The sequence below is a fragment of the Urocampus carinirostris genome, chromosome 12 (assembly GCF_059441175.1).
Source record: "Urocampus carinirostris isolate Australia breed hairy pipefish chromosome 12, RoL_Ucar_1.0, whole genome shotgun sequence".
Lineage (NCBI taxonomy): Eukaryota > Metazoa > Chordata > Actinopteri > Syngnathiformes > Syngnathidae > Urocampus > Urocampus carinirostris.
Window position 1 is genome coordinate 34,138,631 of NC_142360.1, and position 25,984 is coordinate 34,164,614.

The window sequence follows — 25,984 nt, forward strand, 5'->3', positions numbered from 1 at the left end:
AGTTTGTAATTTTGATTGCCTTTAAACCTGTTTTGTTTTGTTTTTGGTCCGTTTGTGTGTTGGACAACTTTTATTTCCGAATTAAAGTGACGGATCGTCTAAGCATATGAGTTCCGACTTCCTGCTTCCCGGTCCGTTTCTTGACAGTACCTTTGAGTTTTCTTCCCAGCTTCATCAATTCGACTTTGTTCTTCCTGTTAGAAAATCTCAAGATCACAGCTGGGATAATATTCTGTTTCATTGGTATAGAGTGGCAAGCTTTGACGTTGTTCATGTACAGTTTTATGTTTTTTGATGCAAGGAACGCCACCACCAGGATACTCATCCGGAAAGGGGTGGCATGCTCCTTCCCTGTTGGGGATGCGGTTGTATCCCAAGTGGAGGAGTTCAAGTATCTCGGGGTCCTGTTTATGAGTGAGGGTAGGAAGGAACGGGAGATCGACAGACGGATCTGTGCAGTGTTGAACGTCATGTGGACCCTGAACTGGTCTGTTGTGGTGAAGAGGGACCTGAGCCGAAAGGCAAAGCTCTCGATCTACCAGCCGATCTATGTCCCTACCTTCACCTATGGTCATGAACTGTGAGTCATGACCGAAAGAACACGATCCCGAAAAGGCAAAACTCCCGATTTACCGGTCAATCCATGCCTCATCAATGCCTCCCATGGGAGTGGCTGACACGCCGGCTTGTGAAAAGACGTGGGCAGAAGAACTTCAGGAGAGGAAGATCGTTCGAGAGGGACAATCGAGAGGGAGGCTCGACGAAGACTAAATCGACTATTCGACAATAATTCATCTAATTCGATGGAATTCACTTAGTTAAATTTTTTAAAGAAAATAAATCTGCCCCTGTGTGAAAATGTCCAGGCACGTCCCACCGGCCGGAGACCCCGGGACGACCCAGGACACGCTGGAGCTGGAGCAAATACGTCTTGAAGGACTTTATATTTTATTTATTTGACTATAAGGGATTTTATACAATTTTATTCAAGTTACATTTATTGAATGCAATGAAGATTTTTCACAGAGAAGGCTTAAGGTCAATGACAGGTCGCGCCGTTCTGAATGCGAAAGTTTTGTTTAGTTCTGTTGATAACAGGACGCTGACAGAGAAGGCCAGGCCCTGATTTGATAATCAGCACTTCCATAATCAGCACTTCCCGGCACAAGAGGGGCCTTCGTGATGCACCGGTCCAGACGAGGTGGTGACGAGGTGGAGCCCCCCCATGGGCGTTCCTGGCCTGCCCATGGGGGTGGCGACACGCCGGCTTGTGAAAAGACGTGGGCAGAAAAACTTCAGGAGAGGAAGATCGTTCGAGAGGGACAATCGATAGGGAGGCTCGACGAAGACTTAATCGACTTATTCGTCAATAATTTGGCTAATTCGATGGAATTCACTTAGTTATATATTTTAATAAATCTGCCCCCGTGTGAAAATGTCGGCTATTCTTGTTCATTTTTCCATAAAGAAACGAGCATGCATTGTTAGGTGAATGAAGTTTGTGTTTGGTTAATGGAGTCAGATAACTCATTCGAACAATTTGGTAAACGCTACATTTTTAATAGTTTAATTCCTAACAGTCTCTAGGCTGGCCTGGGAACGCCCCGGGATTCTGTCGGATGAGTTGGATGATGTGGCAGGGATAAGGGAGGTATGGGCCTCCCTGCTGAGGCTGCTGCCCAGTGACCTTAACCGGGATAAGTGGAAGAAAATGGCGGGAGGGACTATAAATTATTTACCTCAACTAATAGAAAAGATCCATGTTTTCAGTGGGGGATTACAAACACAAAAAAGACATTTGCATGCTGTTTCTCACCTTGAATCTCCATAGACCGCCAATGTCAGGGCTACTCTCAAAGCAAGTGGGCTCCAGACCTTCATCCAAGCAGGACTTGACACTGGTAAGACCCGAAGGCCCCGCGCCATCAAAGCCACCGTCTCAACCATGCTGCGACTCGATGGGATTTGGACTGTAGGGCAGCCACCACGCATGCCTCATTATGTGACTGATTGACTGACCTGAGTTTTTTTTCAGATAAGCTTCTTTCCCCCATTTTTATAGACACACCTAAAGATTGAGGAGGGCAACTTTTTCGAGGCCTGACTGGTCGTTAAACTGAAAGTTAGGTGCCAACAGTCTGTGCTGGTTAAGACAATCAGAACACATACCAAGACCATTTAATTTTGACTTTAGTAGACAAAATTTAGTTATTTTATTCATATTTAGTTTCTTTTGTCTTTTATTAGCATACTTGGTATTGGAGTAATCCAAAAGTAATTGAAAGTAATCCAGTTAACATAACCCTACCCAACCCTGCTAATTAGTATGTAAATACAACTAGTACGTAATATTCCCAATATAACTTGAAAAATCAGCAATTTCGAAGAGGAAAATCCCCAAATTGTGATGTTAAATGATAAATAACCTTAACACCGAATAATGTAAACTAATTTATATTTTTTTTTATTTTATATTTCCATGGTGACAGGTGAGGCACATCCAAGTGTCCTGTGCCTTCAGTCATATAAAAGCGTTAAAATATTCCAATTTTAATATTAGCTCGTGATAAATTGAAACATTTTATTTTTACATAAACGTTTATCTGGTGTGTTATCAACCAAGGTGATCTGAACCCACCATTAGAGCTACCCTTGTTAACTCAAAACTTGGTTGATGAATAACTTGCAGTGGGTAAGTGCTACAAATGAGAAACGTTAAACAATGAAACGTTCAAGGTTGGGTAGGGTTACTTTAACTGGATTACTTTCAATTACTTTTGGATTACTCCAATACCAAATATGCTAACAAAAGACAAAAGAAACTAAATATGAATACAATTACAAAATTTTGTGCAGGCTTGGGGAGTAACGGAATACATGGAACGGCAAAAATGATGTTGGCAAGCTGTTTGGATTTATTTTTATTTTGTTTCTGTCGCATTTTATGTTAGTTTTGCCGGAGATCAAAGAGATCAAAGCCAGGAGAGAAAGCTTACCACGTGTTGAGTCATCAATTTATTCATATTTAGTTTCTTTTGTCTTTTATTAGCATATTTGGTATTGGAGTAATCGAAAAGTAATCGAAAGTAATCCAGTTAAAGTAACCCTACCCAACCCTGGAAACGAAGTATGATTTTTAGATAGCTAGCTTGCTAGCAACCACACATTTCAACTCATGTTGTTCAAAGGGAGAGTGTATTATTTTATTAGATGTTGCTGTATTGTGTAGTGCAACGGAAAACAAGTGCTAAAATACTCAAGGTTACTGGAAGCAAGATAGCTGACAAATATGTCAGCTCCCTTTAGTTGAGGCCAATGTTGTGTAAAATAAATGCAAATTAGTTAGAGATAGATGGATAGATAGATAGATAGATAGATAGATAGATAGATAGATAGATAGATAGATAGATAGATAGATAGATAGATAGATACTTTATTCATCCCCATAGGGAAATTCACACTTCCAGCAGTATCCTTGTGTTGAAAATAAAACAATAATAAAGTAAAAGGAATATAATACATAAATACCCGATGTAACGTGTCGATAGAGTATTTAAATAGTGCTACATAAAATACACACTGTAATAAAAATAGGGTAATATGCAATGTGGGGGTGTGGTTTAATGTGGGCTTTTACTCCCCCGGGTGGAGTTAAAGAGCCTCATGGCATGAGGAAGAAATGAACTCCTCAGTCTGTCCGTGGAACAAGACTGTGACAGCAGTCTGTCGCTGAAGCTGCTCTTCCGTTTGGAGATGAAATTACTCAACCTAGGATTATTCAAAGATGATATAATATTGCAGGGGTCCTCAAATACAAATTTTAAAGGTCCACAATTGTTTTTATTAAACAAGCATGGGTCAATTTATTATGACGGTCAAGTGCAAGGCAAGTCAACAGTCCAAACACGAAATTCGGTATTTCCTATGCCATCACAAAGATGTTTTGTCACATCGGGTATTGTGTTTAATGAATTAAGTTTTCTCTTACCACTATGAGTCACCAAATAATACCCATCCTTATTAAATCAGTCCCAGACAGTGAAACATTTTGTATTTTGTTTTGAAAATGACAAATTAATCTTTTCTCTTCTTCCAATCAATATACAGCTAATCAATATACAGGGTTGGGTAGGGTTACTTTAACTTGATTACTTTCAATTACTTTTGGATTACTCCAATTCCAAATATGCTAATAAAAGACAAAAGAAACTAAATATGAATAAAATGACTAAATTTTGTGCAGGCTTAGGGAGTAACGGAATACATGGAACGGCAAAAATGATGTCGGCAAGCTGTTTGGATTCATTTTCATTTCGCTTCTGTCGCATTTTATGTTAGTTTTGCCGGAGATCAAAGAGATCAAAGCCAGGAGAGAAAGCTTACCACGTGTTGTGAGTCATCATTTTATTCATATTAAGTTTCTTTTGTCTTTTATTAGCATATTTGGTATTGGAGTCATCCAAAAGTAATTGAAAGTAATCAAGTTAAAGTAACCCTACCCAACCCTGTCAATATAATTGATGAATGTGTGGGCGACCAGTTGCTTCATTTGAGATAGAAAGTGTTGTTTTGAGAATAAAAGTGTAAAAAGGGATTCAGTTATTTGTGGCCCATAATTCTTTTTACTTATCTCTTAAGATTTCAGTTTGGTAATTTACAGCTAGCTAAGCATGTAGTTACTCATGTTGTGCTAATTGTTCGTGCTTATAACGTTTTAGTAAAATTTCAGAATTGTTGAAATGAAATGATCTGCATTTATATAACGCTTTTCAAGTCAATGACTTCCCAAAGCGCATTACAGTGTGCTTCACATTTCCCAATAGCGGCCTTGTATTGCAACCATGTAAGGCGCTAACCTGCTTATTGGGGGTATTAGGGGTTCAGTGTCTTACCCAAGGATACTTCGACATGCAACACGGACAAGCCGGGATTCGAACTGGGATCCCTTGATCCCAAGACGAGTGCTCTACCTCCTGAGCTACTGCCGCCCCAACCCATCCTTTTTAAATCAGTCCCAGGCAGTGAAACATTTTGTATTTTGTTTTGAAAATGATAAATGAATCATCTCTCTTCTTCCATAAGCTAAACAATATATTTGATGAATGTGTGGGCGATGTTCAAGTCCTTTTTATTAGTGCAGGTCTCGTTAAATATTATATAATCCGTACAGCAGGGCTGCACTGGAGAAAAGCACCATGCTCAATTTCGATGGTACTTTTGGTCGGGGTACCAATCGGATCTTCAGCGCTTTCGGCACTATTTTTGTGTTATATGGCTGGAGTACCCGATCCCACTGAGACAAAATGGCTTGGCGAGCTCCAGCCCAGCTACCTGGGCCGCTCAGTCTGTATTGATAGGAGGTGCAAGGTCCAAACAAGACCTGGAACGCCAGTTTGGGATCTCTCAGAAGTAGTAGCGGTAGATTGGGTTTAACTGCGATTTGAGATGCCACCGAGTCCATGTAGGGCATGTAGTCCACTTGGATGGGAGTCCGCTCAGAGCAAGCGTACCTAACAGATGAAGCTTTTTAAAGACAAACTAACATAGAAATATTACATTTGCTGGATTATATTTATACCGTTGATGCATGGTCTTTGTTTCTGTTGCAATTTCTTCCAGCATTTTCTCCTCTGATGGTAAATTTGCTAAACCTACAGGAGAGGGGAGAAAGTATTTTGTCAGGTTTACCACCTTACTTTTGGAATAAAACAGCAATGTTCCCTCTAATTTTCTACGGGTCTGAGCGTTCACACAAAGTCGGTGAGCAACGCTTGAAACAACAGTGAGCAACAGCAATCCCAAGTGTGGCAACTGAGTCATTATCAAAAATGTCCAAAACTTGACATTAAGTTACATTTTGCTGAGTTTCCGGCAATGCAAAATTATTTTCACGTTTGAATGAATTGACTAATGTATTATTGCAAAGGTTGTACGGCCTACAAACGTCATTTGTTTTTACAAACGTTCTTTCACAAGATTTTCATTTTTTTTTTCCTGGTATCTTTTGTCGCAGAATACTAACATTTTTGGGGGCTTATTTAGTCTGTTGCACGATACAGAACTGTATTTAATCACATTTCTTTAGTGGAAGTACAATGTTGGCAACAAGATTGACTTGGTATAATTGGAAATTATTTGAATGCAACACAAACTTTTTTCTTTTTCCCTGTTTTTTTTTTCAAATTAAAAAAAAAAATCTCATTGTGTTAATTTTTTCCTAGCTGTTATTTTTTTCTTTTTGTTCTCTATTTACTTTTTTCCTTTGTTTCTTTCTTTTCTTTTTTTCTGGCTTTTTTTTTTTAGATTTTTTCCTTCTTTTTTCTTTTCCTTTTGTTTCTTTTTTTCTCTGCTTTTCACTACTTTTTCATTTTGGTATTTTTTTCTTTTTTGTTCTATTCCCCCCTTCCTTTAAGTCATTTTGTGCACAATACATAATATTTGGTCGTGTCGGGATTAAAAAAGCAAAAACAACCCGAAGAGTCGTTTGGGACCCGAAAGAGCCGGTTCTCTTTAGTGAGCCCAGCCGAAGAAGCCGGTTCTCGCAAAACTCTACTGACTTTCCTCAACTTCGTTCTACTTCGACATTGACTTCAAAATACCGCATTTAGAACACTGCGTCAGGGGAACCTGTGTATTTTTACCTTCATGCACTGTAACTTTGACTTAATTCGCTTTTTAATTAGCAACTTCGAGCCCTGATTTTTGTGAGCTGGCTAGATTTTCTTGTGCACTGAGAATGTGCGGGCAGTGCGCGATTACGCACGCGCGCAGTTTAAAGGGAATATCGATGAATTGATGTATTCAGCTTTTAAGGATGGACATCTGCAAAGGAGATTTGCTAGAATGCCAGTTATTAGCTTGATTTTTAGCTTGATTAGCTGATTAGCTGATGATTAGCTTTATTTTGACTACTATGGCACACTTGTTATTCGTTGTTTTTACAGTATTACATCATTGTCACTATTGGCCAATAATGTTTCTGTTCTTGTAGTTCAACACCCTGTAGAGCAGGGGTGTCAAACAGGCGGCCCGCGGGCCAGACCAGGCCCACTAAGGGATTGAATCCGGGAAGCGAGACAACGCTGAGGAAGCGCAAGAGAAAAATTAGCTGCAGGTTGATGTTGCCAAAGCCAGGTGCCTCTCACAAATAGGCTGTAGTTGCATTTCTTTCTCACTCACTCGCTCGCTCTCGCTCTCTCTTTCTCTCTCTCATTCTCTCTCTTGTTCTCTTTCTCTCTGTCTCTCTCTGTCTCTCTCTTTTTCTCTTTCTCTCTGTGTCTTTACCTTCTTTTGCTCTCTCTTCCCTTTTTCCTTCTCTTGTCTCTCTTCTCTTTCTATTTCTCTTTGGATTTCTTTCTCTCTCTCTATCGTTCTTTCCACCTCTCTCACTATTTCTCTTTTCATCTCTTGTTTCTCACATTCTCTTTCGCGCTCTCTCTTTTCCCTCTCTCTCTCCATTTCTCTCTTTCTTCATCCAACCCTCTCCTTCTCTCCCTCTATTTCTCTTATTTCTTTCACTCTAATCTACTAGTCCGGCCCCGAGAGAATGTTTGTTCTATCGTGTGGCCCCGAGTTAAAACAAGTTTCAAATGCCTGCCACCTGACACCATTAAAAGTTGACAACTTTCTATAATCAGAACAAGGCTTTTAGGAGTTTACCTTTGAAAACTCTGGTAGCCCAACGGACCTGTATCTCTGCTAGTGGCGTGAGAGATCCCAGGGCGTGGATGAAGCCCACTACGGCCAGTGTGGGTTTGGACAACTTGGGTGGAAACACGTGCTTATATAGGCACAGGCGGTAACCTGACTTTTCCTGCAAGGTTGGTGGCAGAAAGGGGAAGCTGTAGTTGTACCCTGTGGCAAACACCACCACGTCCACCTAAAGAAATGAAGAACCATACATACAGTAGTTTAGCAGCAGTGCCAGAAGAAAACAACAGTGGAACCTCGGTTTTCGAACGCCTCTCAGTTCGAACAAATCGGAGTCCGACCAAAAATTTCGAGAAATTCTTGCTTCGCTGTTCGGTCAAAAAAATCGGAGTTAGAACGCCGGTAATGCGCGAGTGCGTACGCTAGAGTGCGATGCTGAGCGGCGGACGGGTGTAGATGGCTCTTTTCGTGACCGACTGTTATCGCGTGCGGACGTGCTTCCTTTTGCTTTCGCTTTTAATATAGGTGTACGAAGTGTTTTAGCCCCTAATTATGCCTCCGAAGAAAGTCAGTGCAAGCAGCAAAGTTGCTACAGGTGAAAAAAGAAAAGTAGTGCGTACAACTATTGCATTTAAGAAAGAAATAATAGCAAAATATGAGGGAGGTGTGCGAGTGTCTGATCTTGCTAGGGAATACGCCACTGTCCACCTGCGCCTTCTGCAGACCATCACAAAGGTAAGAAATCCTATTCATAATTCTTTTCTTTATCCTTTTTTTATTTTTACACGTTCATGTTAGCGTAGTCTTTCGTACGGAAGATTACGATAACGCGAACGTACGATTAGCCTGGGTTAGCTTTATGTTTATGTTGAACATTCAAGGTAAACATTCAGGGTGTTGGAACGGAGCCCAACTTTCAGGGTGTTGGAACGGAGCCCCCTTTCCAATGAACCACTCACCACTTGTTGTGGAGACCCGGGTGCTAAATGACTTGTAAACGACCTGATTTTTTTATTTTTACATGTTCATGTTAGCGTAATCTTTCGTACGGAAGATTACGATAACGCGAACGTACGATTAGCCTGGGTTAGCTTTATGTTTATGTTAAACATTCAAGGTAAACATTCAGGGTGTTGGAACGGATTAAAACGATTTACATTATTTTTAATGGGAAAAATGATTTCGGTGATCGAACAAATTGGTTTTCCAACAGGGTTCTGGAACGGATTATGGTCGAGAACCGAGGTTCCACTGTATATGATCTCATCACATGTCTTCTCTTTTCAGGATTTCTTTTTATGGTTTATTTAACCAGTGTTCAGACTTACTTGGTTGATGACACTGCTGTCGGCAAAGACCAAACTGGATCCCCGGAACTCCTTGATGTTGGGCTTCAAGCTAACGCGACCGGAGATGATCCGAGCTGGTAGGTCGTCGCTTACTACAGCGTTTTGCGCGAAAATCCTGGAAAAGAGAGACATTTTTTTAAATGGCTTTAAAAATGCTGCAGAAATTAAAATCCATTTCAATGAAAAAATATATATTTTTCCAAGACATTCACATTTTCTTGTGAATAAAGTTTTCATATGGCATTTCGGGTTCTTTTCCAATAACAAATAACAATCCAATCACCATCTATCCATCTATCCATTATCTGCTATGCTTATGCTCAGTAGGATCGCGGCTGTGCTGGAGCCCATCCCAGCTATCTTCGAGCAGTGGGCAGGGGACAAATTCCTCGATCATTCACACTAGGGACAATCCTACATGCCCACATTTCTTGTGTAAATATTGTGTAAATTATAACCTTATCTTCTTTGTTCCTTTATGTTTTTTGTTTTCTTCTATCCTCACTGTTAAATGTGAACCTGGAGTGCCATGCCCAATTTCAACCCATTTTGTAACAATGACAATAAAGGTCTATTCTATTCTGTTCTATTCTATTCGATTCTATTCTATTCTAATTTGGAACGGCCAATTTACCTGACATGCATGTTTTTGGAATGTGAGAGGAAACCGGAGTGCCCGGAGGAAACCCTCGCAAGCACAGGGAGAGCATGAAAACTGCACAGGAAGGCTGGTAGCTGATCCCATGACCACAGAGCTGTGCCACGAACGCGCTAACCACTCACCCGCCGTGACGCCAGGTTGTAGTATTTCATAATGAAAATTATGGATGCTTTGGATAAAAGAATATCACGACGAAGCTTCCATCCAGCCATCCATCCATTATCTGTACCGCTTATCCTCAGTAGGGTCGCGGGGGTGCTGGAGCCAATCCCACCCATCTCCGGGCAGTGGGCAGGGGACACCCTGAACTGGTTGCCAGCCAGTCGCAGGGCACACAGGGATAGACAATTCGCTCGCTCATTCACACTTAGGGACAATTTGGACCGGCCAAATAACCTGACAAGCATGTTTTTGGAATGTGGGAGGAAACCGGAGTGCCTGGAGGAAACATGCAAACTCCGCACAGGAAGGTTGATAGCTGGAACAACGAAGCTTGTGTTTTGATAATATAATATCTTCTGTTGTGGGAAATACAGTGGAACCTCGGTTTTCGAATGCTTCTCAGTTCGAACAAATCGGTGTTCGACCAAAAATTTCGAGAAATTCTTGCTTTGCTGTTCGGTCAAAAATTCGGAGTTCGAACATAATGCGTGAGTGTGTACGCTAGAGTGCGATGCTGCGCAGCGTACGGGCGTAGATCGTGTAGATCACCCCCACCCCTCGTGACCAACTGTTATCACATGCGCACTTGCCTCCTTTTGCTTTCGCTTTTAATATCGGTGAACGGAGTGTTTTAGCCCCTAACTATGCCTCCGAAGAAGGTCGGTGCAAGCAGGACAGGTGAAAAAAGAAAAGTTGTTCGTACAACAATTGCCTTTAAGAAAGACATAATAGCTAAATATGAAAGAGGTATGCGAGTTTCAGATCTTGCTAGGGAATACAGCATGCGCCTTATGCTGACCACCACAAAGGTAAGAAATCGTATTCATAATTCTTTTCTTTATCTTTTTTTTTTTTTTTTTTTTTTACACGTTCGTGTTAGCGTAATCTTTCGTACGGAAGATTACAACAACGCGAACGTACGATTAGCCTGGGTTAGCTTTATGTTTACGTTGAACATTCAAGGTAAACATTCAGGGTGTTGGAACTGAGCCCAAAATTCAGGGTGTTGGAACGGAGCCCCCTTTCCAATGAAGCGCTAGCCACTTGTGGTGCTAAATGACTTGTAAACGACCTGATTTTTTATTTTTACACGTTCATGTTAGCGGAATCTTTCGTACGGAAGATTACGCTAACGCGAACGTACGATTAGCCTGGGTTAGCTTCATGTTTACGTTAATCATTCATGGTAAACATTCAGGGTGTTGGAACGGATTAAAACGATTTACATTATTTTTAATGGGAAAAATGATTTCGGTGATTGAACAAATCGGTTCTCGAACAGGGTCCTGGAACGGATTATGGTCGAGAACGGAGGTTCCACTGTATAACACTAAGCTTAACAGCAGTCACCCTTCCCCACCTTTTTTAAAAAAAAGTGTGGCAATAGAAGAGTAGAATTACGCTGACATTCTATTGACTTTGCTGATAGTATCAGAGCCATAACAAAACTGCAAGAAATCTGTTTGTGCAACAAAGGTGCAATCAATGGTTCAACACCCGACACTCACTTTTCCTGCCCTGCTGTGTTGAGAGCCTGTTTCCCAAGTCACACCAAACAGGAAGCGATGTTTATCCTTCCTGACTGGAGTCTGCGTAATAAAACAAATAAATGCAGGGACTTCCATTACAGCTCTGATACTACCTTCCAATGCTTTCACAAAATATTATGACGTATGTACCCGTGTCGTGGTTTCAATCCGTACAGCTCGTGATCAAAGGCCTGGTTGAACATCTTCTCCGCATTCCTGTTGCTGTAAGAAGGAAAAAGTCTTTGCAGCATCATGTCCATACGAGAGGTGTAAAACATGTCCACCGGGAGGCCCCAAGGGCCCACTCGGCTCACCACCCATGCGCCGCTCCTGGAGCTCAGGTACACCTGCGGGTCACAATTCATGTCAGCTTCTTAATCCACACAAGTTTTCAGTTCAGTGATCGTTGTTTGGCAAATACACCAGTTAGATATATATATACATATATACACACACACCGTAAATTCCGGACTATAAGCCGCTACTTTTTCCCCTAACTTTCAACCCTGCGGCTTAATATGTATTTATTTGTATTTATTTTAGACAGTTATTCTGATATGTTTTGTACGGGTGAACGAAAAAGGAGGGGTGGAACCAACGCGGGGTGCCGAGTTTAAGTGGGGACCGCTAAAGGTGAGGGACAGACAAGGAAAGAAGAGGGGGTAAAAATTTGGTTAAAGAAAAAGGAGTTGCGGGAGTAAATGTGTTCATCTGATATATTTTTCCCACCCTTACCTTTGGAAATATACACTTTTTTCCTTGGATTACTTTCAACGGGACCCGGACTCTGCAGGTATGCATCAAACCTTAAGTACCGGTATCATTTTCTGTTCATTTTGCCGGCTGTGATTCTTGGACTGTGGACTTTAACGAAGGACATTTAGTTTCAATCGCGGCACTTGAAGTCGGGTTTGGGTTAATTTTGTGTTTGTGTTACATGTTTAAATGTGGGCGTATGCGGCTTATATACAGGTGCGGCTTGTGTATGCACAAAATCGGTTTTCCTCTTAAAATGTGGTGGGTGCGGCTTATATATATATATATATATATATATATATATATATATATATATATATATATATATATATATATATATATATATATATATATATATATATATATATACATACACATATGACCACTAGATGTCACTTTATTGTGTCATTCATATTTTTAAAACTCAAGGCCCGTGGTCCAAATGTGTCCAGCCACATAATCTTATGTTGCCCACGATGCTGAGAGAAGCACAAGAGAAACTTCAAACAATGACTTGCAGTTTTAAATCCATCCACTGCATGTTGCCAAAGCCGGGCGCCACACGCAAAGCACCCATTGTAGCTGTGTTTACTGTCTAAGTCATGGACACGCTGTTTAAGGTAATACGAAGAAAAAAATATATATTTGGAAAACATAGCACCTTGGAGTCTTGCCAGAAGTTTAAAGAAGCTTTACATTAAATAAACATTAAACATTTAAAAGCAGAACATATTTAAAATAATCATATCAATCATTTAAACTTGTGTTTGTATGGTATTTTTGTCACTTACCAGTTTGCATGGGTTCCTTCAAGTGAAAAAAAGTATGGCGGAAATAGATTTTATTGTGTGTTTTTTTTTAACAAATGCAGTCGATAAACATAATAAGATAATACATCTTGATGAAGGGAATTACACCCTGCTCAAAGATCGTTCTCTAAAGAATCTTTCATTTTCATACCTCAATCATATTTTAATTGAGAGCCTCCAAAAAGACCCCCAGTCATCCGGCTAAGGTACACTTCTTATGCCATTAATTTACTAGTCAGGCCTCAGTGAAAATGGTTTTCCTATCATGTGGCACCCGAGCTAAAATGAGTTCGACACATTTGGTGTAGTGCAGCCAAAAAGAATGCTACGAAGCACAAGGAAGAACACAAACTACCTTTCATCCCTCAAGGTGAGCCTCATGCTATATCAAATAAACGCAAAATGTACCCAGCCTTGATCATGAGTATTTAAAAACAATGCATGTTCATATGATAATTAATATATTTTTGTTTATTATTAAAATCAATATGTTTTTTTTCCTTTAATTTGTGCATTTTTTAAACTACTATGAGGCGCTGAATAATACAAAATGTCCCTTTATAAGAAACCAACCTTTTCAGCAACACGACTGATATCCACAGCAATGTCGCCGCCTGAACTCCCAATTCCGATGACAACCACTCTTTTCCCCCGCATACCGTCACTGTTTCGATACTCCCAGCTGTGAAAGTACTCTCCGTTGAAACTTTCAATACCTAGACAAAGACATAAAAAGCCAAAACATATTTTAAATCTTTGATGTTTTTCATCCTTCCGATCTCCTTTTTCTTCCACTCGGTCGCTTTACTTCCACATCCTCTCACATTTAGTGACCCTATAACTAGGGTTTGCGAGACCTTTCTTTCTCCCGCCCCCCTTTCTTTGCCTTGCTGTCTCTTAGGGAGTAGAGATAAAGAGAAGAGGATCCCCAGTCCCCTCGCTCCCTCCACTTTAGCCGCCTCTTACGACACACAGCGGACCATGGTGGGAGAATTCTCTTACCTCTCACAAGGAGAGGGCCCCTCACCACAGGTGAGAAAGGATAGTGGGATTGTGGACGCGTTATTAAGGATGGGCTGGGCACCCGTATGATGCGGCAGGGGTAAACCAGTGAAAGCTGTCGGGCCCTGCTGTTGAACAAAAGAGTGTGTTGTGTCACCCTGACCCGAGTGACATGGCCGCTTTCTGGTGTCCCATTTCATTTGGAGGGACGAAAGCATGACCAACTTAGGTGCCGAGGTGCCTAACTTGTTTGGGTGTTTGGGCAATTGGGATGGCCATGGTCCAAAAATATATGTGTTTGTCTTGCTGTCGGTCACCCCTCTTGAGGGATATGACCAAGGTAGATAGATAGATGTTTTTCTAAAGGGTTAAACAAATGTAAATTTTTGGGGCTAATCAACGCCCCGCCTATGCTCAAATAAATATTGAAAGGTACACTGTGTAATATTTGACAACTTGGTATTGCTGTATTGTGTAGTGCAACCGAAAAAATTCAAGATTGTCATTATTGTCATTAACTTAATAATGTGAATTAAATTAAATTGCATCCTAGAGTACAATGTTGATAAAAGAAGTATTAAAACGAGGATACCATAAAAACAAAATAAAGTACGTATACAGTGAAGAAAATAAGTATTTGAAAATCCTACTATTTTGCCATTTCTCCCACTTAGAAATCACAAAGGGGTCTGAAATTTTCATCGTAGGTGCATGTCCACTGTGAGAGGGAAACATCATCATCAGTCGTAAGGCTTATCCTCATTAGGGTCGCGGGGGGGCTGGAGCTATGGTTGCCAGCCAATCGCAGGGCACAGAGGGACAGACAACTCATTCGCTCATTTACACCTAGGGACAATTTGGACTGGTCAATTCACCAGTAATGCATGTTTTTGGAACGTGGGAGGAAACCGGAGTGCCCGTAGGAAACCCACGCAAGCACGGGGAGAACATGCAAACTCCGCACAGGAAGTCTGGAGCTGGATTTGAACCCACGCAGGAGGTTCCCATGACATGAACTGTGCCGCACAAGTGCTAACCACTGCGCCGCCGTGCTGCCCTGAGAGGGAAACTTAAAAGAAAAATCCAGAAATCACAATGCATGATTTTTTACCGATTTATTCATGTGATATAGCTGCAAATAAGTATTTGAACACCTGGGAAAATGAATTTTAAAATTTGGTACAGAAGTCTTTCTTTGCTGTTACAGAGGTCAAACATTTCCTGTAGTCTTTCACCATGTTTGCACAAACTACAGGAGAGATCTAGGCCCACTCCTCCACACAGATCTTCTCTAGATCAGTCAGGTTTCTGGGCTGTTGCTGAGAAAAACGGAGTTGGAGCTCCCTCCACAGATTTTTGATTGGGTTCAGGTCTGGAGACTCCCTGGGCCATGCTAGGACCTTGACATGCTTCTTATGGAGCCACTCCTTAGTTTTCCTGGCTGTGTGCTTTGGGACGTTGTCGTCTCGGAATACCCAGCCACAACCCATCTTCAAGGCTCTGACTGAGGGAAGGTTGTTCCCCAAAATCTCACAATGCACAGCCCCAGTCATCCTCTCTTTAATGCAGTGCACTCGTTCTGTCCCATGTGCAGAAAACCACCCCCAAAGCATGATGCTACCCCTCCATGATTCACAGTAGTGTTCTTCATGTTGTACTCTTCATTCTTCATCCTCCAAACACGCTTAGTGGAATTAACACCAAAAAGTTCTATTTTGGTCTTATCTGATAACAAAACGTTCTCCCATGACTCCTCTGTATCATCCAAATGGTCATATGCAAACTTAAGATGGGCCTTGATATGTGCTGGTTTAAGCAGGGGAACCTTTCGTGCCATGCATGATTTCAAATCATGACGTCTTAGTGCATTCAGTGTTGCACGGCCGGGATGAAAACCACACTGTTACTCCTGAATCCGGACCCTGTATGCCCGGTGCCAGAGCCTGGTCCGCATTGCCGGCTGTAAGTCGGATTCGTTCCCGGTGAGGGTTGGACTCCGCCAGGGCTGCCCTTTGTCACCAATTCTGTTCATAACTTTTATGGACAGAATTACTAGGCGCAGCCTTGGTGGGAGGGGAGTCCGGTTTGGGGGCCTCAGCATTACGTCACTGCTTTTTGCAGATAACGTGGTGCCGTTGGCTTCCTCAGGCCGTGATCTTTAGCTCTCACTGGAGCGATTCGCAGCCGAGTGTGAAGCGGCCGGCATGAGGATCAGCACATCTAAATCCGAGACCATGGTACTCAGCCGGAAAAGGGTGGCATGCTCCCTCCGGGTTGGGAATGAGATCTTGCCCCAAGTGGAAGAGTTTAAGTATCTTGGGGTCTTGTTCACGAGTGAGGGTAGGATGGAACGGGAAATCGACAGACGGGTCGATGCAGCGTCCGCCGTCATTCGGACCCTGTACCGGTCCGTCGTGGTGAAGAGGGAGCTGAGACGAAAGGCAAAGCTCTCGATCTACCGGTCGATCTACCTTCCTACCCTCACCTATGGTCATGAACTGTGAGTCATGACCGAAAGAACACGATCCCGGATACAAGTGGCTGAAATGAGTTTCTTCCGCAGGGTGTCTGGGTTCTCCCTTACAGATAAGGTGAGAAGCTTAGTCATCCGGGAGGGACTCTGTGTAGAGCCAATGCTCCTCCGCATTGAGAGGAGCCAGTTGAGGTGGCCCGGGCATCTGATAAAGATGCCTCCTGGACGCCTCTCTCGGGAGGTGTTCCGGGCATGTCCCACCGGCAGGAGGCACCAGGGGCAACCCAGGACACGCTCATCATTTGTATGAAAGTTCATGTATTTTTGCCGATTATTCAAACCAATGTTGTTGTTTTTTAGTAAATGAAGGTTTTTTTTGTACCTCTAAGAGGCACTAAATAATACACAAGGTCCCTTTAAGATTTATTTTTCTTTCTTTTACCCCCCCAAAAATATTTGAATCATTCGTGATCAGATAGGAATTAGAATATGCTAAACTCTTTTATTTCACCAAAAACAATCATTTAAATAAACTGAAAAAAGCCTGTATTTTCATATTTAAAAAAAATACATATGAAAACCAATATGTCCCAGATAAATTTTCTCTTACTTCCACCACAATCAATTCCTGAAATAATCAAAAACGTAGCATGTAATTTGACTCATTTTTTACAATTATTTTCACTTTTTTTTTAGTTTGTATACAATATGTTTTAAATAATTTATTTTAAAAAATCTTTAACCACCTTCTGAATTGTTTGTGGGAAATAATGACATTTTTTTTTTACCTAAAACACATGAAATTATTATTTTACTTAATTTCCAAAATATTTTTAGGCCCGGTGTTTTTGCATTGTATGTAGTCACCTGGGAAGTCTTTGAGTGGCAGGTGGGGCGTGGTGAAGTGCCCTGAGCAGACTATTACAGCGTCGAAAACCTCAATCTGCCGCTGACCATCACATCCCTCAGTCTCTACCTCCCATTGACCAGTGTTGTCAAAGTCTGCAGTCTGCCTCACACTCACTACAGGAGTCTTGGAACAAGCACAAAAACAAATATTAACTCATCGTTGGATGTGGTCGGGATGGAATGACTAATTAATTTATTACATTTCTTAGGATTTAACAAGTGATTATCCTCTCGAGGGTGCCAGCGGTCGATTGACATTTGCGCCTGACACTCATTAATAAACCTCCGAATAATGACTATGCCGTCAGCAAAAGCAGTCGGATTGTTGCTCTATAGTGGTTTCCTGCCTGTACTTGTTGCACACTTCCTTTGGCGCCTGTTTGTGCCCGACTTTTTAGATCCTCCTAGCTTTTAGTTTGTTCCAGACTTTTTCTTTTTATTGTTTTTTTCCCCTCTTCTTAAGACACGAGCGTCTTTTCTAAATTTCCTTTTCCCCCTAATAAACTTGTAAACTCAGCTCATGTGCCTGTGCCTAGGACTGACTTAATCTCAACAACATGCACATAACTTCGCAAGCTCTGGCCCTGGAGGGCATGCATTGCACACATACATTACAGCAAGACAAGACATGACTCGGGCAGCACGGCGGCGCAGTGGTTAGCGCTTGTGCGGCACAGTTCATGTCATGGGAACCTGTCGTGGGTTCAAATCCAGCTGCAGACTTCCTGTGCGGAGTTTGTATGTTCTCCCCGTGCTTGCGTGGGTTTCCTCCGGGCACTCCGGTTTCCTCCCACGTTCAAAAAAAAACCATGCATTTCAGGTGAATTGGCCGGTCCAAATTGTCCCTAGGTGTGAATGAGCGAATGAGTTGTCTGTCCCTGTGTGCCCTGCGATTGGCTGGCAACCAGTTCAGGGTGTCCCCTGCCCACTGCCCGGAGATGGCTGGGATGGGCTCCAGCCCCCCCGTGACCCTAATGAGGATAAGCGGTACGGCTGATGAGATGAGATGAGAAGACATGACTCTTTGAATAGAGTATAAAGATCTCTTGCAGTCTTTAAGATAGACATGATATAACATAAATGACAAAATGGAATAGTCCCATATTTACAATAAGGAGCTACTGTTAGATTCCAAAATCCAAGTCAACTCATTGCCGCTTTATTGGAAGACACATTGACTGCTTTGGACATTTTTACCCATTAACAGAAATCAGTGCGTAAATTTCCACTATCATGTTTGGAGTGTGTATTTTAATGGATAGGCAGGATAGGCATTTACAGTGACATGCTGTGAGGTTCGTCTATGGCACAGGTGTTAAACAGGCGGCCCGCGGGCCAGATCCGGCCCGCTAAGGGATTGAATCCGGCCCGCGAGACAACACTCACAGATGCGCAAGAGAAAAACAAGCTGCAGGTTGAAATATGTCAACTTGATGTTGCCAAAGCCAGGTGCCTCGCACAAAGACACTGTACTTGTATTTCTTTCTTTTTCTCTCTCTTTCTTTTCCACCCCTTTTCTCCCAATCTGTCTCTGTCTCTTTCACTCTCTGTGTCTCTCTTTTTCTCTTCCTTTGTTGCTCTTTGTCTCTTTCTCTCTCTGTGTCTTTTAACCTCTTTTGCTCTAACATCTTTTTTTCCTTTTCTCTCTTTTCTCTTTCTCTCTTCCTACCCTCCGCGCTTTCTTTTCTCTTTTCTCTCCTTCTGTCTTTCTATTTCTCTTTGGACTTCTTTCTACTTCTCCCTTTCTTTTCCCCTCTCTCACGATTTTTTATCTTTTGTTCATCACGCTCTCTCCCTGTCTCTCTTTTTCTTTCGTTGTCCTGCCCTCTCTCCCTTTCCCTCCCTCTTTCTCTTATCTCTTTATCTCTCCTTTTCTTTCTCTTTAATCTACTAGTCCGGCCCCCAACAGAATGTTTGTTCTATCGTGTGGCCCCCGAGTTAAAATGAGTTTGACACCCCTGGTCTATGGTAAGGCTCAGTCAGATTACAAATAAATGAAACCTACTGTACATCTTTTTCATTGTTTGATTGGTAGTGCAAGAAAGAATTATACAAACTGTAGCAAAAAAAAAAAAACGTTTTATAGGCTTACCTCAATTTATATATAAAGTCTATGCTCAGCTCCTTTTGCAAAAAAAAAAAAAACAAGAGCCTGCAGCTTGTACAAAATGCTGCAACGAGGCTTTTAACTAAGACAAGAAAGTTTGATCACATGACCCCAATTTTAGCTAACCTGCATTGGCTCCTAGTTAGCTTAAGATGTGATTTTAAGGTTCTGTTGGTATTATACAAAATCTTGCATGGACTTGCTCCCTCTTATCTTTCAGATTATGCTAATGTCCGGAGCCTTTGCTCTGAAAATGCTCTAATGAATTCTAAATGATCTACTTGTGATTCCAAGAGCCAAGAAGAGATCCACATCTTCGAGAGCATTCTCCATTCGGGGCCCGGTGCTGTGGAATGCTCTGCTCTGTGAGATTCGATCTGCAACCTCAGAGGAACTGTTTAAATCTAGGCTTGAAACACACGTATATTCTATAAATGACCTATTTTTGATGATGACAATGTCTGTGAATTCTTTGTTAATGGTACATCCATTACAACCTGGTCATTCTTTTTATTTTATTTTTCATTTTATACAATACTATAATTTAATTTATTTTTAATTTGTATTGTTTATTAATGCCACATCCATTGCAGCCTGCTCATCCTGGAAAGGGGGATTACCTCATGTGCGGTCTCTTCTCAAGGTTTCTTCATTCTCCTCATGCTAAGGTTTTGAGTTTTTCCTTGCCCTCATGTAGGTTATAGATCAGATGGTGTAATAATAGTCTGTAGGTTGCAGTGGTCTGTGGTCTGTGCAGCCCTTTGAGACTCCTTGTCATTAAGGGCCATACAAATGAACATGACTTAACTTGACTTGAATATTGGACAACTTCAACAGAGATTTGATAGGATGCCAGTTAGATATTTTGACTAATATTGCGGAATGTTGTTCGTTGTTTAGATTATTATTGCTATTACATTATTGTGACTATTAGCAAATCATGTTGCCCTTCTTGGAATTCCACAGCGTTTAGGGTGGATCTGCTTTTGTAATCTAGGGGATTTAAAAAAAGAAAGGGCTCAATGTAGGGCTTTCTTATTTGAATGCTTCTCGTCCTACTGCCCTTGCAAGTTCAAAATCCATTGATGCATGTTTTATTTTATTTTGAGTGTTTAAACTTATCAGTAATCCTTATGAAAAAAGTCCATGCAACAGAAAAAAATTACTAGATGGCTTGACTTGTGGTTAGCTTGCTAATACTATTATCACTAATTCTATCATATAGTGCTGAGATGTGAACCAATTCGGAATCCTTGGTATCATTATTGCCCTCTAATAATAGGCAAGAGAATTGCATGACTCTCTTTGCATCTGCAGACACTCAGCACAGTAATATGTGACATAATACAGTAATTGAATTAATATTATTGATAATATCTTGTAAAATTGCAGTGATTTTGAAAAACAAAAAAGCATTGCGTACACCCCCTGAATACACATCACTGAGCATGGAAGTTTTACTTTTGAAATTGCTCAAAAGTTTACTGTTGGCGGGGGTCTTGCTTTACTTTAGTCAACTCATCTCGCCCACCTGGAAGCGTATATGCTGCAAGAGTCCAAAGTTTTCTGCGTAAAGTCGCAGGTAAATCAGAACTTCGGAGTGGTGCATGTTGTTTGGGAGCTCAGCCGGAGGTGGGAAGTCGCTGAAGGCCATCCTCTCCTTGGAGCTATTGAGGACCACTGTCTCATATATGTTGGCCCGCCCGGGCTCAGGTTCCTCCTGCGGCGGGTCCAAAACAAGTTACTGATTTTATTTTTTTGTCACAGGGTGTTTCAGTTCTAAAGAACAGACCTTAAATCTCCATAAACCGCCAATGTCAGGGCCACTCTCAAAGCAGGTGGGCTTCAGACCTTCTTCCAAACAGGTTTTGACGCTGGTCAGACCCGAAATCCCAGCGCCAATCACGGCCACCTTGTGAACCATGCTGGTGATGACAAAAAATTGCACAGGGTTGACTTGATTTTGATCTGCTATTAGGCATGATGTGCTACTTTCCAGATAAACATTGTACACATTTCTAGTTGGATGATGACTGTGTGTATCTTTAGGCAGGGAAGGAATGTTCTGTTTCACAACTGACACTCACTTCTTCCGCCCAATGTTGAAAGCAGTTGTCGTTTTTGTGATTCCATCAAATCTTTTCATTTATCTCATATTTTTTACATTGTGTTGTTATAATTACCCCCCATCTTGTGACCTATAGGTTACAGTGCACTTTGGCGTGTTACACGTAAAAAATAAAAAACAGTCATCACAACTCGTACATAAAATCAGCCTCATTTGCTGAAAAGATTCAAAAGACTTTGTCTATCATCTTTTCCAACTTTTGTTTAATGCCTACAAAAACGAAAAACTGATCAAATCCCAAAATGTTTAGGGCAGGGGTCACCAACGTGATACCTGCGGGCACCAAGTAGCCACCTGAAAACAACAGATTACAACTCTCTGTTAATGAGTCTTTTGAATTTTCTATAAAATTTGTTTTCTGACTAATAAGAAATCATTTAAATGATCAGTGTCTTTAAATACATGATTACTCATTCACAAATTCTTTTGAAATTAGTGTATATGTTAAAATAATAATAATAGTAATATTAATATGTACAAGGCGGATGGTTTAGTGGCTAAGTGAGTCTATTTTAATCTTACTTCTGATAAATACAACTGGTAATAATATAATATTGTATTGTATTTATTTATTCAGCCAGCATAAACCATAAACATGATATATACAATAAATCATTTGACACGCGAACACTCAATAATTATAAAATAATAGATTTAAAAGAATAAAAAGACAAGAGTAAAAAATATATTGTAGTGTATAATACAAGGTAATTATACAGAATAGTTTAAAAAGAAAGAATATGTAAATAACAAGACTAGAGTAGAATAGGTCGGAGGAACGCCGTTGGCATAATAATACTATACATAATAACCTAAATCAATTCCCGTTGAACATACGGATAGCGGAAGGGTAAAAGCTCTCTTTAAGACGTGAAGTCTTGCTCGCAATGGAGCGAAGACGGCGACCTGACGGCAGGTAATCAAAGTACCTGCGAGCAGGGTGACTGGGATCGTCTATAATTTTCAGTGTCCGTTTTCTGGTTCGATCGATGTAGATACTTTGCAGGGACGGGAGGCCAGTACCTATTATTTCCTCTGCCGTCCTCACTACTGATTCCATCTTTGACAATTCTTTCTGATTGACGTGACCAAACCAAACTGTGATTGACCTTGTTAAAACGGATTCAATGATAGCACGATAAAAATTGACTAGAATCGATTGACGGACTCCGAATGATTTGAGTTGATGAAGGAAGTAGAGCCTTTGTCTGGCTGACTTTAGAATATCAGTAGCATTGACAGTCCATGTGAGGTCAGCTGACAAGTGAGTACCCAGAAACTTGAATGAATGACAGAGGCACATGTGGGGGAGGCTTAGTACGGAAATCTATTATCATCTCCTTAGTTTTACCTACATTCAATAACAGATTACTCTCATGACACCTCACGTATAGTACCATACTAACAACATTGTAGTAACAGGATACGTTTTTTTTTTAGAAATGCATATCAAACTGGCACCACTTTATGCTAACCAGTAATAAAAATGTAGCTTTCAACTTTAAATAGCTCACCCTGTTTCTGCCCAATATGATAAAACTAAAATAGTAAGTTTAGACAAGGTATGTGTTGGTTTCAATACCACTTGGTGGCTATACCAGCCTTTTTTGAGGTAATTTCTCGCAATGGTGGCCAATTTTGATATTGGTTGCCTTTTAGAGCCCATTTAACAAAAATGAACTTTAAAATAAAGCAATGGTACATTGCCAATAAATAAATGTCGTTATAAGGTGAAATTCTATATTGGGATTCAAAACTATTTCTTTTAAGATGTTAGTTATTTTTGTAGAAGGGAATTAATTGTCTGAACTAATGGTATCAAGATGTATTGATAAAACTGATGTTTCAAGATTTGGGTTTGAAGATATGTGGTATAGAGTATCCTTAGTTTAAAGAAGAGGTGACACATACATGACAATACTGGGAAAAAATAATTGTCTCCCCTTAAATGAATTACTCATTTCAATGACCTAAACATGTCATAAACAACAACACCTCATTTTGCCAGAGAACGTACATACAAACCTTTTGGAAGCTGAAAGCTACTTTTTGTGACTGATTAGCTACGGGGTAATCAGCTAGCCCGTACCTTATGGCTACCTGTTCACTATGCATTAGAACATAATTTACATTACCGTAAATTCCGGACTATAAGCCGCTACTTTTTTTCCCTCACTTTCAACCCTGCGGTTTATTCAGTGATGCGGCCAATTTATGTATTTTTTCTAACGGCCGCCAGCAGCGCTGGAGTGTTGCTACCATTAACTGCCCTGTCACAGGCACCGTTTGGGATGAAAGCTATATTATTATTATTAAAGCTTTGAAAACTCTCTCGGTGTACCGTCTTTCTTTAAATATGTGCAATCCATGTATAATATGTATTTGAAACTGTATATTTTTGTAATGTATTTATTTGTATTTATTTTAGACACTTATTCTGATATGTTTTGCACGGGTGAACGAAAAATGAGGGGCGGAACAAACGCGGGGTGCCGAGTTTAAGTGGGGACCGCTAAAGGTGAGGGAAGAACAAGGAAAGAAGAGGGAGTAAAAAGTTGGTTAAAGAAAAAGGAGTTGCGTGAGTAAATGTGTTCATCTGATATATTTTTCCCACCCTTACCTTTGGAAATGTACACTTTTTTCCTTAGATTACTTTCAACGGGACCCGAACTCTGCAGGTCTGCATCAAACCTTAAGTACCGGTATCATTTTCCGTTCATTTTGCCGGCTGTGATTTTTGGACTGTGGACTTTAATGAAGGACATTTAGTTTCAATCGCGGGACTTCAAGTCGGGTTTGGGTTAATTTTGTGTTTGTGTTACATGTTTAAATGTGGACGCATGTGGCTTATATACAGGTGCTCTCTATAGTCTGGAATTTACGGTAATTACTATGTTGCTACTCTGCTATGGTAACTATTAAAAGTAGGGTTAAAATAGGCTCATTGAACCACTAAAACATCAGCCTTGTATAAGGGCACTAAGCGATTTACAGAATAGATATTTTAGGTTAATTTAAAAAAGGAATTATCTTGAAATGATGTGATCAAAGAAACTGATCATGTATTTGATTTATCATGCCAGTTAGAAATAAAATTCCCTAAAAATCCCAATGAACCATCACTGAGTTGAGAACCGGTAGAAAGGGTTCTTAGGGGGATACCTAGTTTCCGCCTAGTTACCTTTTTTTTAACATTGAAAGCTTAACAACGGTTTTGAGCACACTTAATGAGTTCCATCCAGAGTTTTTATGAGCATTCTTGTCCATATTTTCATTCATTGCTCTTCTAGTATTTTTGGTGTTGCGTCTAAAACTTTTTACAGACATGTTTATGTTGTCTTTACATGTGGAAATGATTTGAGTCAAGACCACGAATCATGACGAGCGCGATTATGCAACTCGGAGCGAAGCTTACTAATTGGCAAACCGGGTAGGCCATTATAATTTCACAAAAAATATTCAATTGCTCATTTTAAATCGGCCTTAAGGTACCCCGGGAGCCAAAATCACCCCAGAAGTGAAAAACCTAAAAAAAGGAAAGAGAAGAAAAAAACAAAACAATATATTGGCAGGTAAAGGGTAATAATCACAAGAGACTGAGCTACTGTGTAAAAATGTTGATAATCTCAAAATGAAGCCCAGCCGGTTTCCAATTATCAATTAAAGAATCTCCTGTATGTATCAACTGTGCACGTTATGCAATGTAAAGCAAATTTTTTTGTGTGTGGGAACATTCATAAAATATTTTCATTCATAGAAAATGCTCGCCTAGCTTTCATAGACTCAATCTTGTGATACATTTGTTCTTAGTTTTGTTAACTATGAAGGTAAAGGGGTGAGAAATGTGCAAATTTGTCTTTTTTTTTTAAAGAATTAATGTAAAATGATGATAAATATTTTTCTATATTTTCCGCAAATTTTGTGTAGCCAGTAAAAATTTTTGACAATTTTAAAATTTAACATCCTTTTGACCAATGCATTGTTGTCTCTCATGTCCCCTGCCAACTCCATACCCTACATAATCTACCGGGGCCACCAATTCCTTCTTGCTTACAACCCCTACATCCCTTGCTTTGACACTCTGAAACACAAAAAGACAGACGCAAAACAAAAATGCATACCTTGGAAGATAAAAGTAGTCCTCAGATGGCACAAAATAATTTCTTGCGTCTTCCTTCCTGTTCACAACAACAGCTTCAGTCAACTTCCACTCAAGTGCGTTTTTTCCACAATTTTATACGAACATTGGGCACGCCCTACTTTAGGCAGTTGTCAGCTGGAGTTGTCAGGCAAGTGTACAATTCATCCTGTTAGACGACATTGAATCAGAGTGCAAAATGAGCAATAGAGTTTGCAGTTTCCTTTGTGACATCATACGACAAAATGGGGCACAATAATTGCGAACTGATTAAGGTAACATACTGCGACATGAGAAAAGAGATTGGCAGC

The 25,984-nt window shown here is 40.6% G+C and overlaps 1 protein-coding gene across 2 annotated transcripts; it reads right to left on the minus strand.

The window, feature by feature from the left end:
- Positions 1 to 3,818: 3,818 nt before the first annotated feature.
- LOC148355667 (flavin-containing monooxygenase 5-like) lies at positions 3,819 to 25,872 on the minus strand. 2 transcript variants are annotated; one of them, XM_088348946.1, is made up of 11 exons: positions 25,796 to 25,872; positions 25,657 to 25,713; positions 21,200 to 21,332; positions 20,939 to 21,127; positions 17,259 to 17,424; positions 13,490 to 13,632; positions 11,502 to 11,698; positions 8,979 to 9,114; positions 7,660 to 7,879; positions 5,579 to 5,651; positions 3,819 to 5,510 (listed from the first exon to the last, which is right to left on the minus strand). In XM_088348946.1, the coding sequence occupies exons 3-11, from the start codon at positions 21,329 to 21,331 to the stop codon at positions 5,147 to 5,149; spliced, it is 1,620 nt and encodes a 539-aa protein (XP_088205072.1). In that variant the 5' UTR covers position 21,332; positions 25,657 to 25,713; positions 25,796 to 25,872; the 3' UTR covers positions 3,819 to 5,146. The 2 variants fall into 2 exon arrangements, with proteins under 2 accessions (XP_088205072.1, XP_088205070.1); XM_088348944.1 differs by having other exon boundaries at positions 25,780 to 25,835.
- Positions 25,873 to 25,984: the final 112 nt, after the last annotated feature.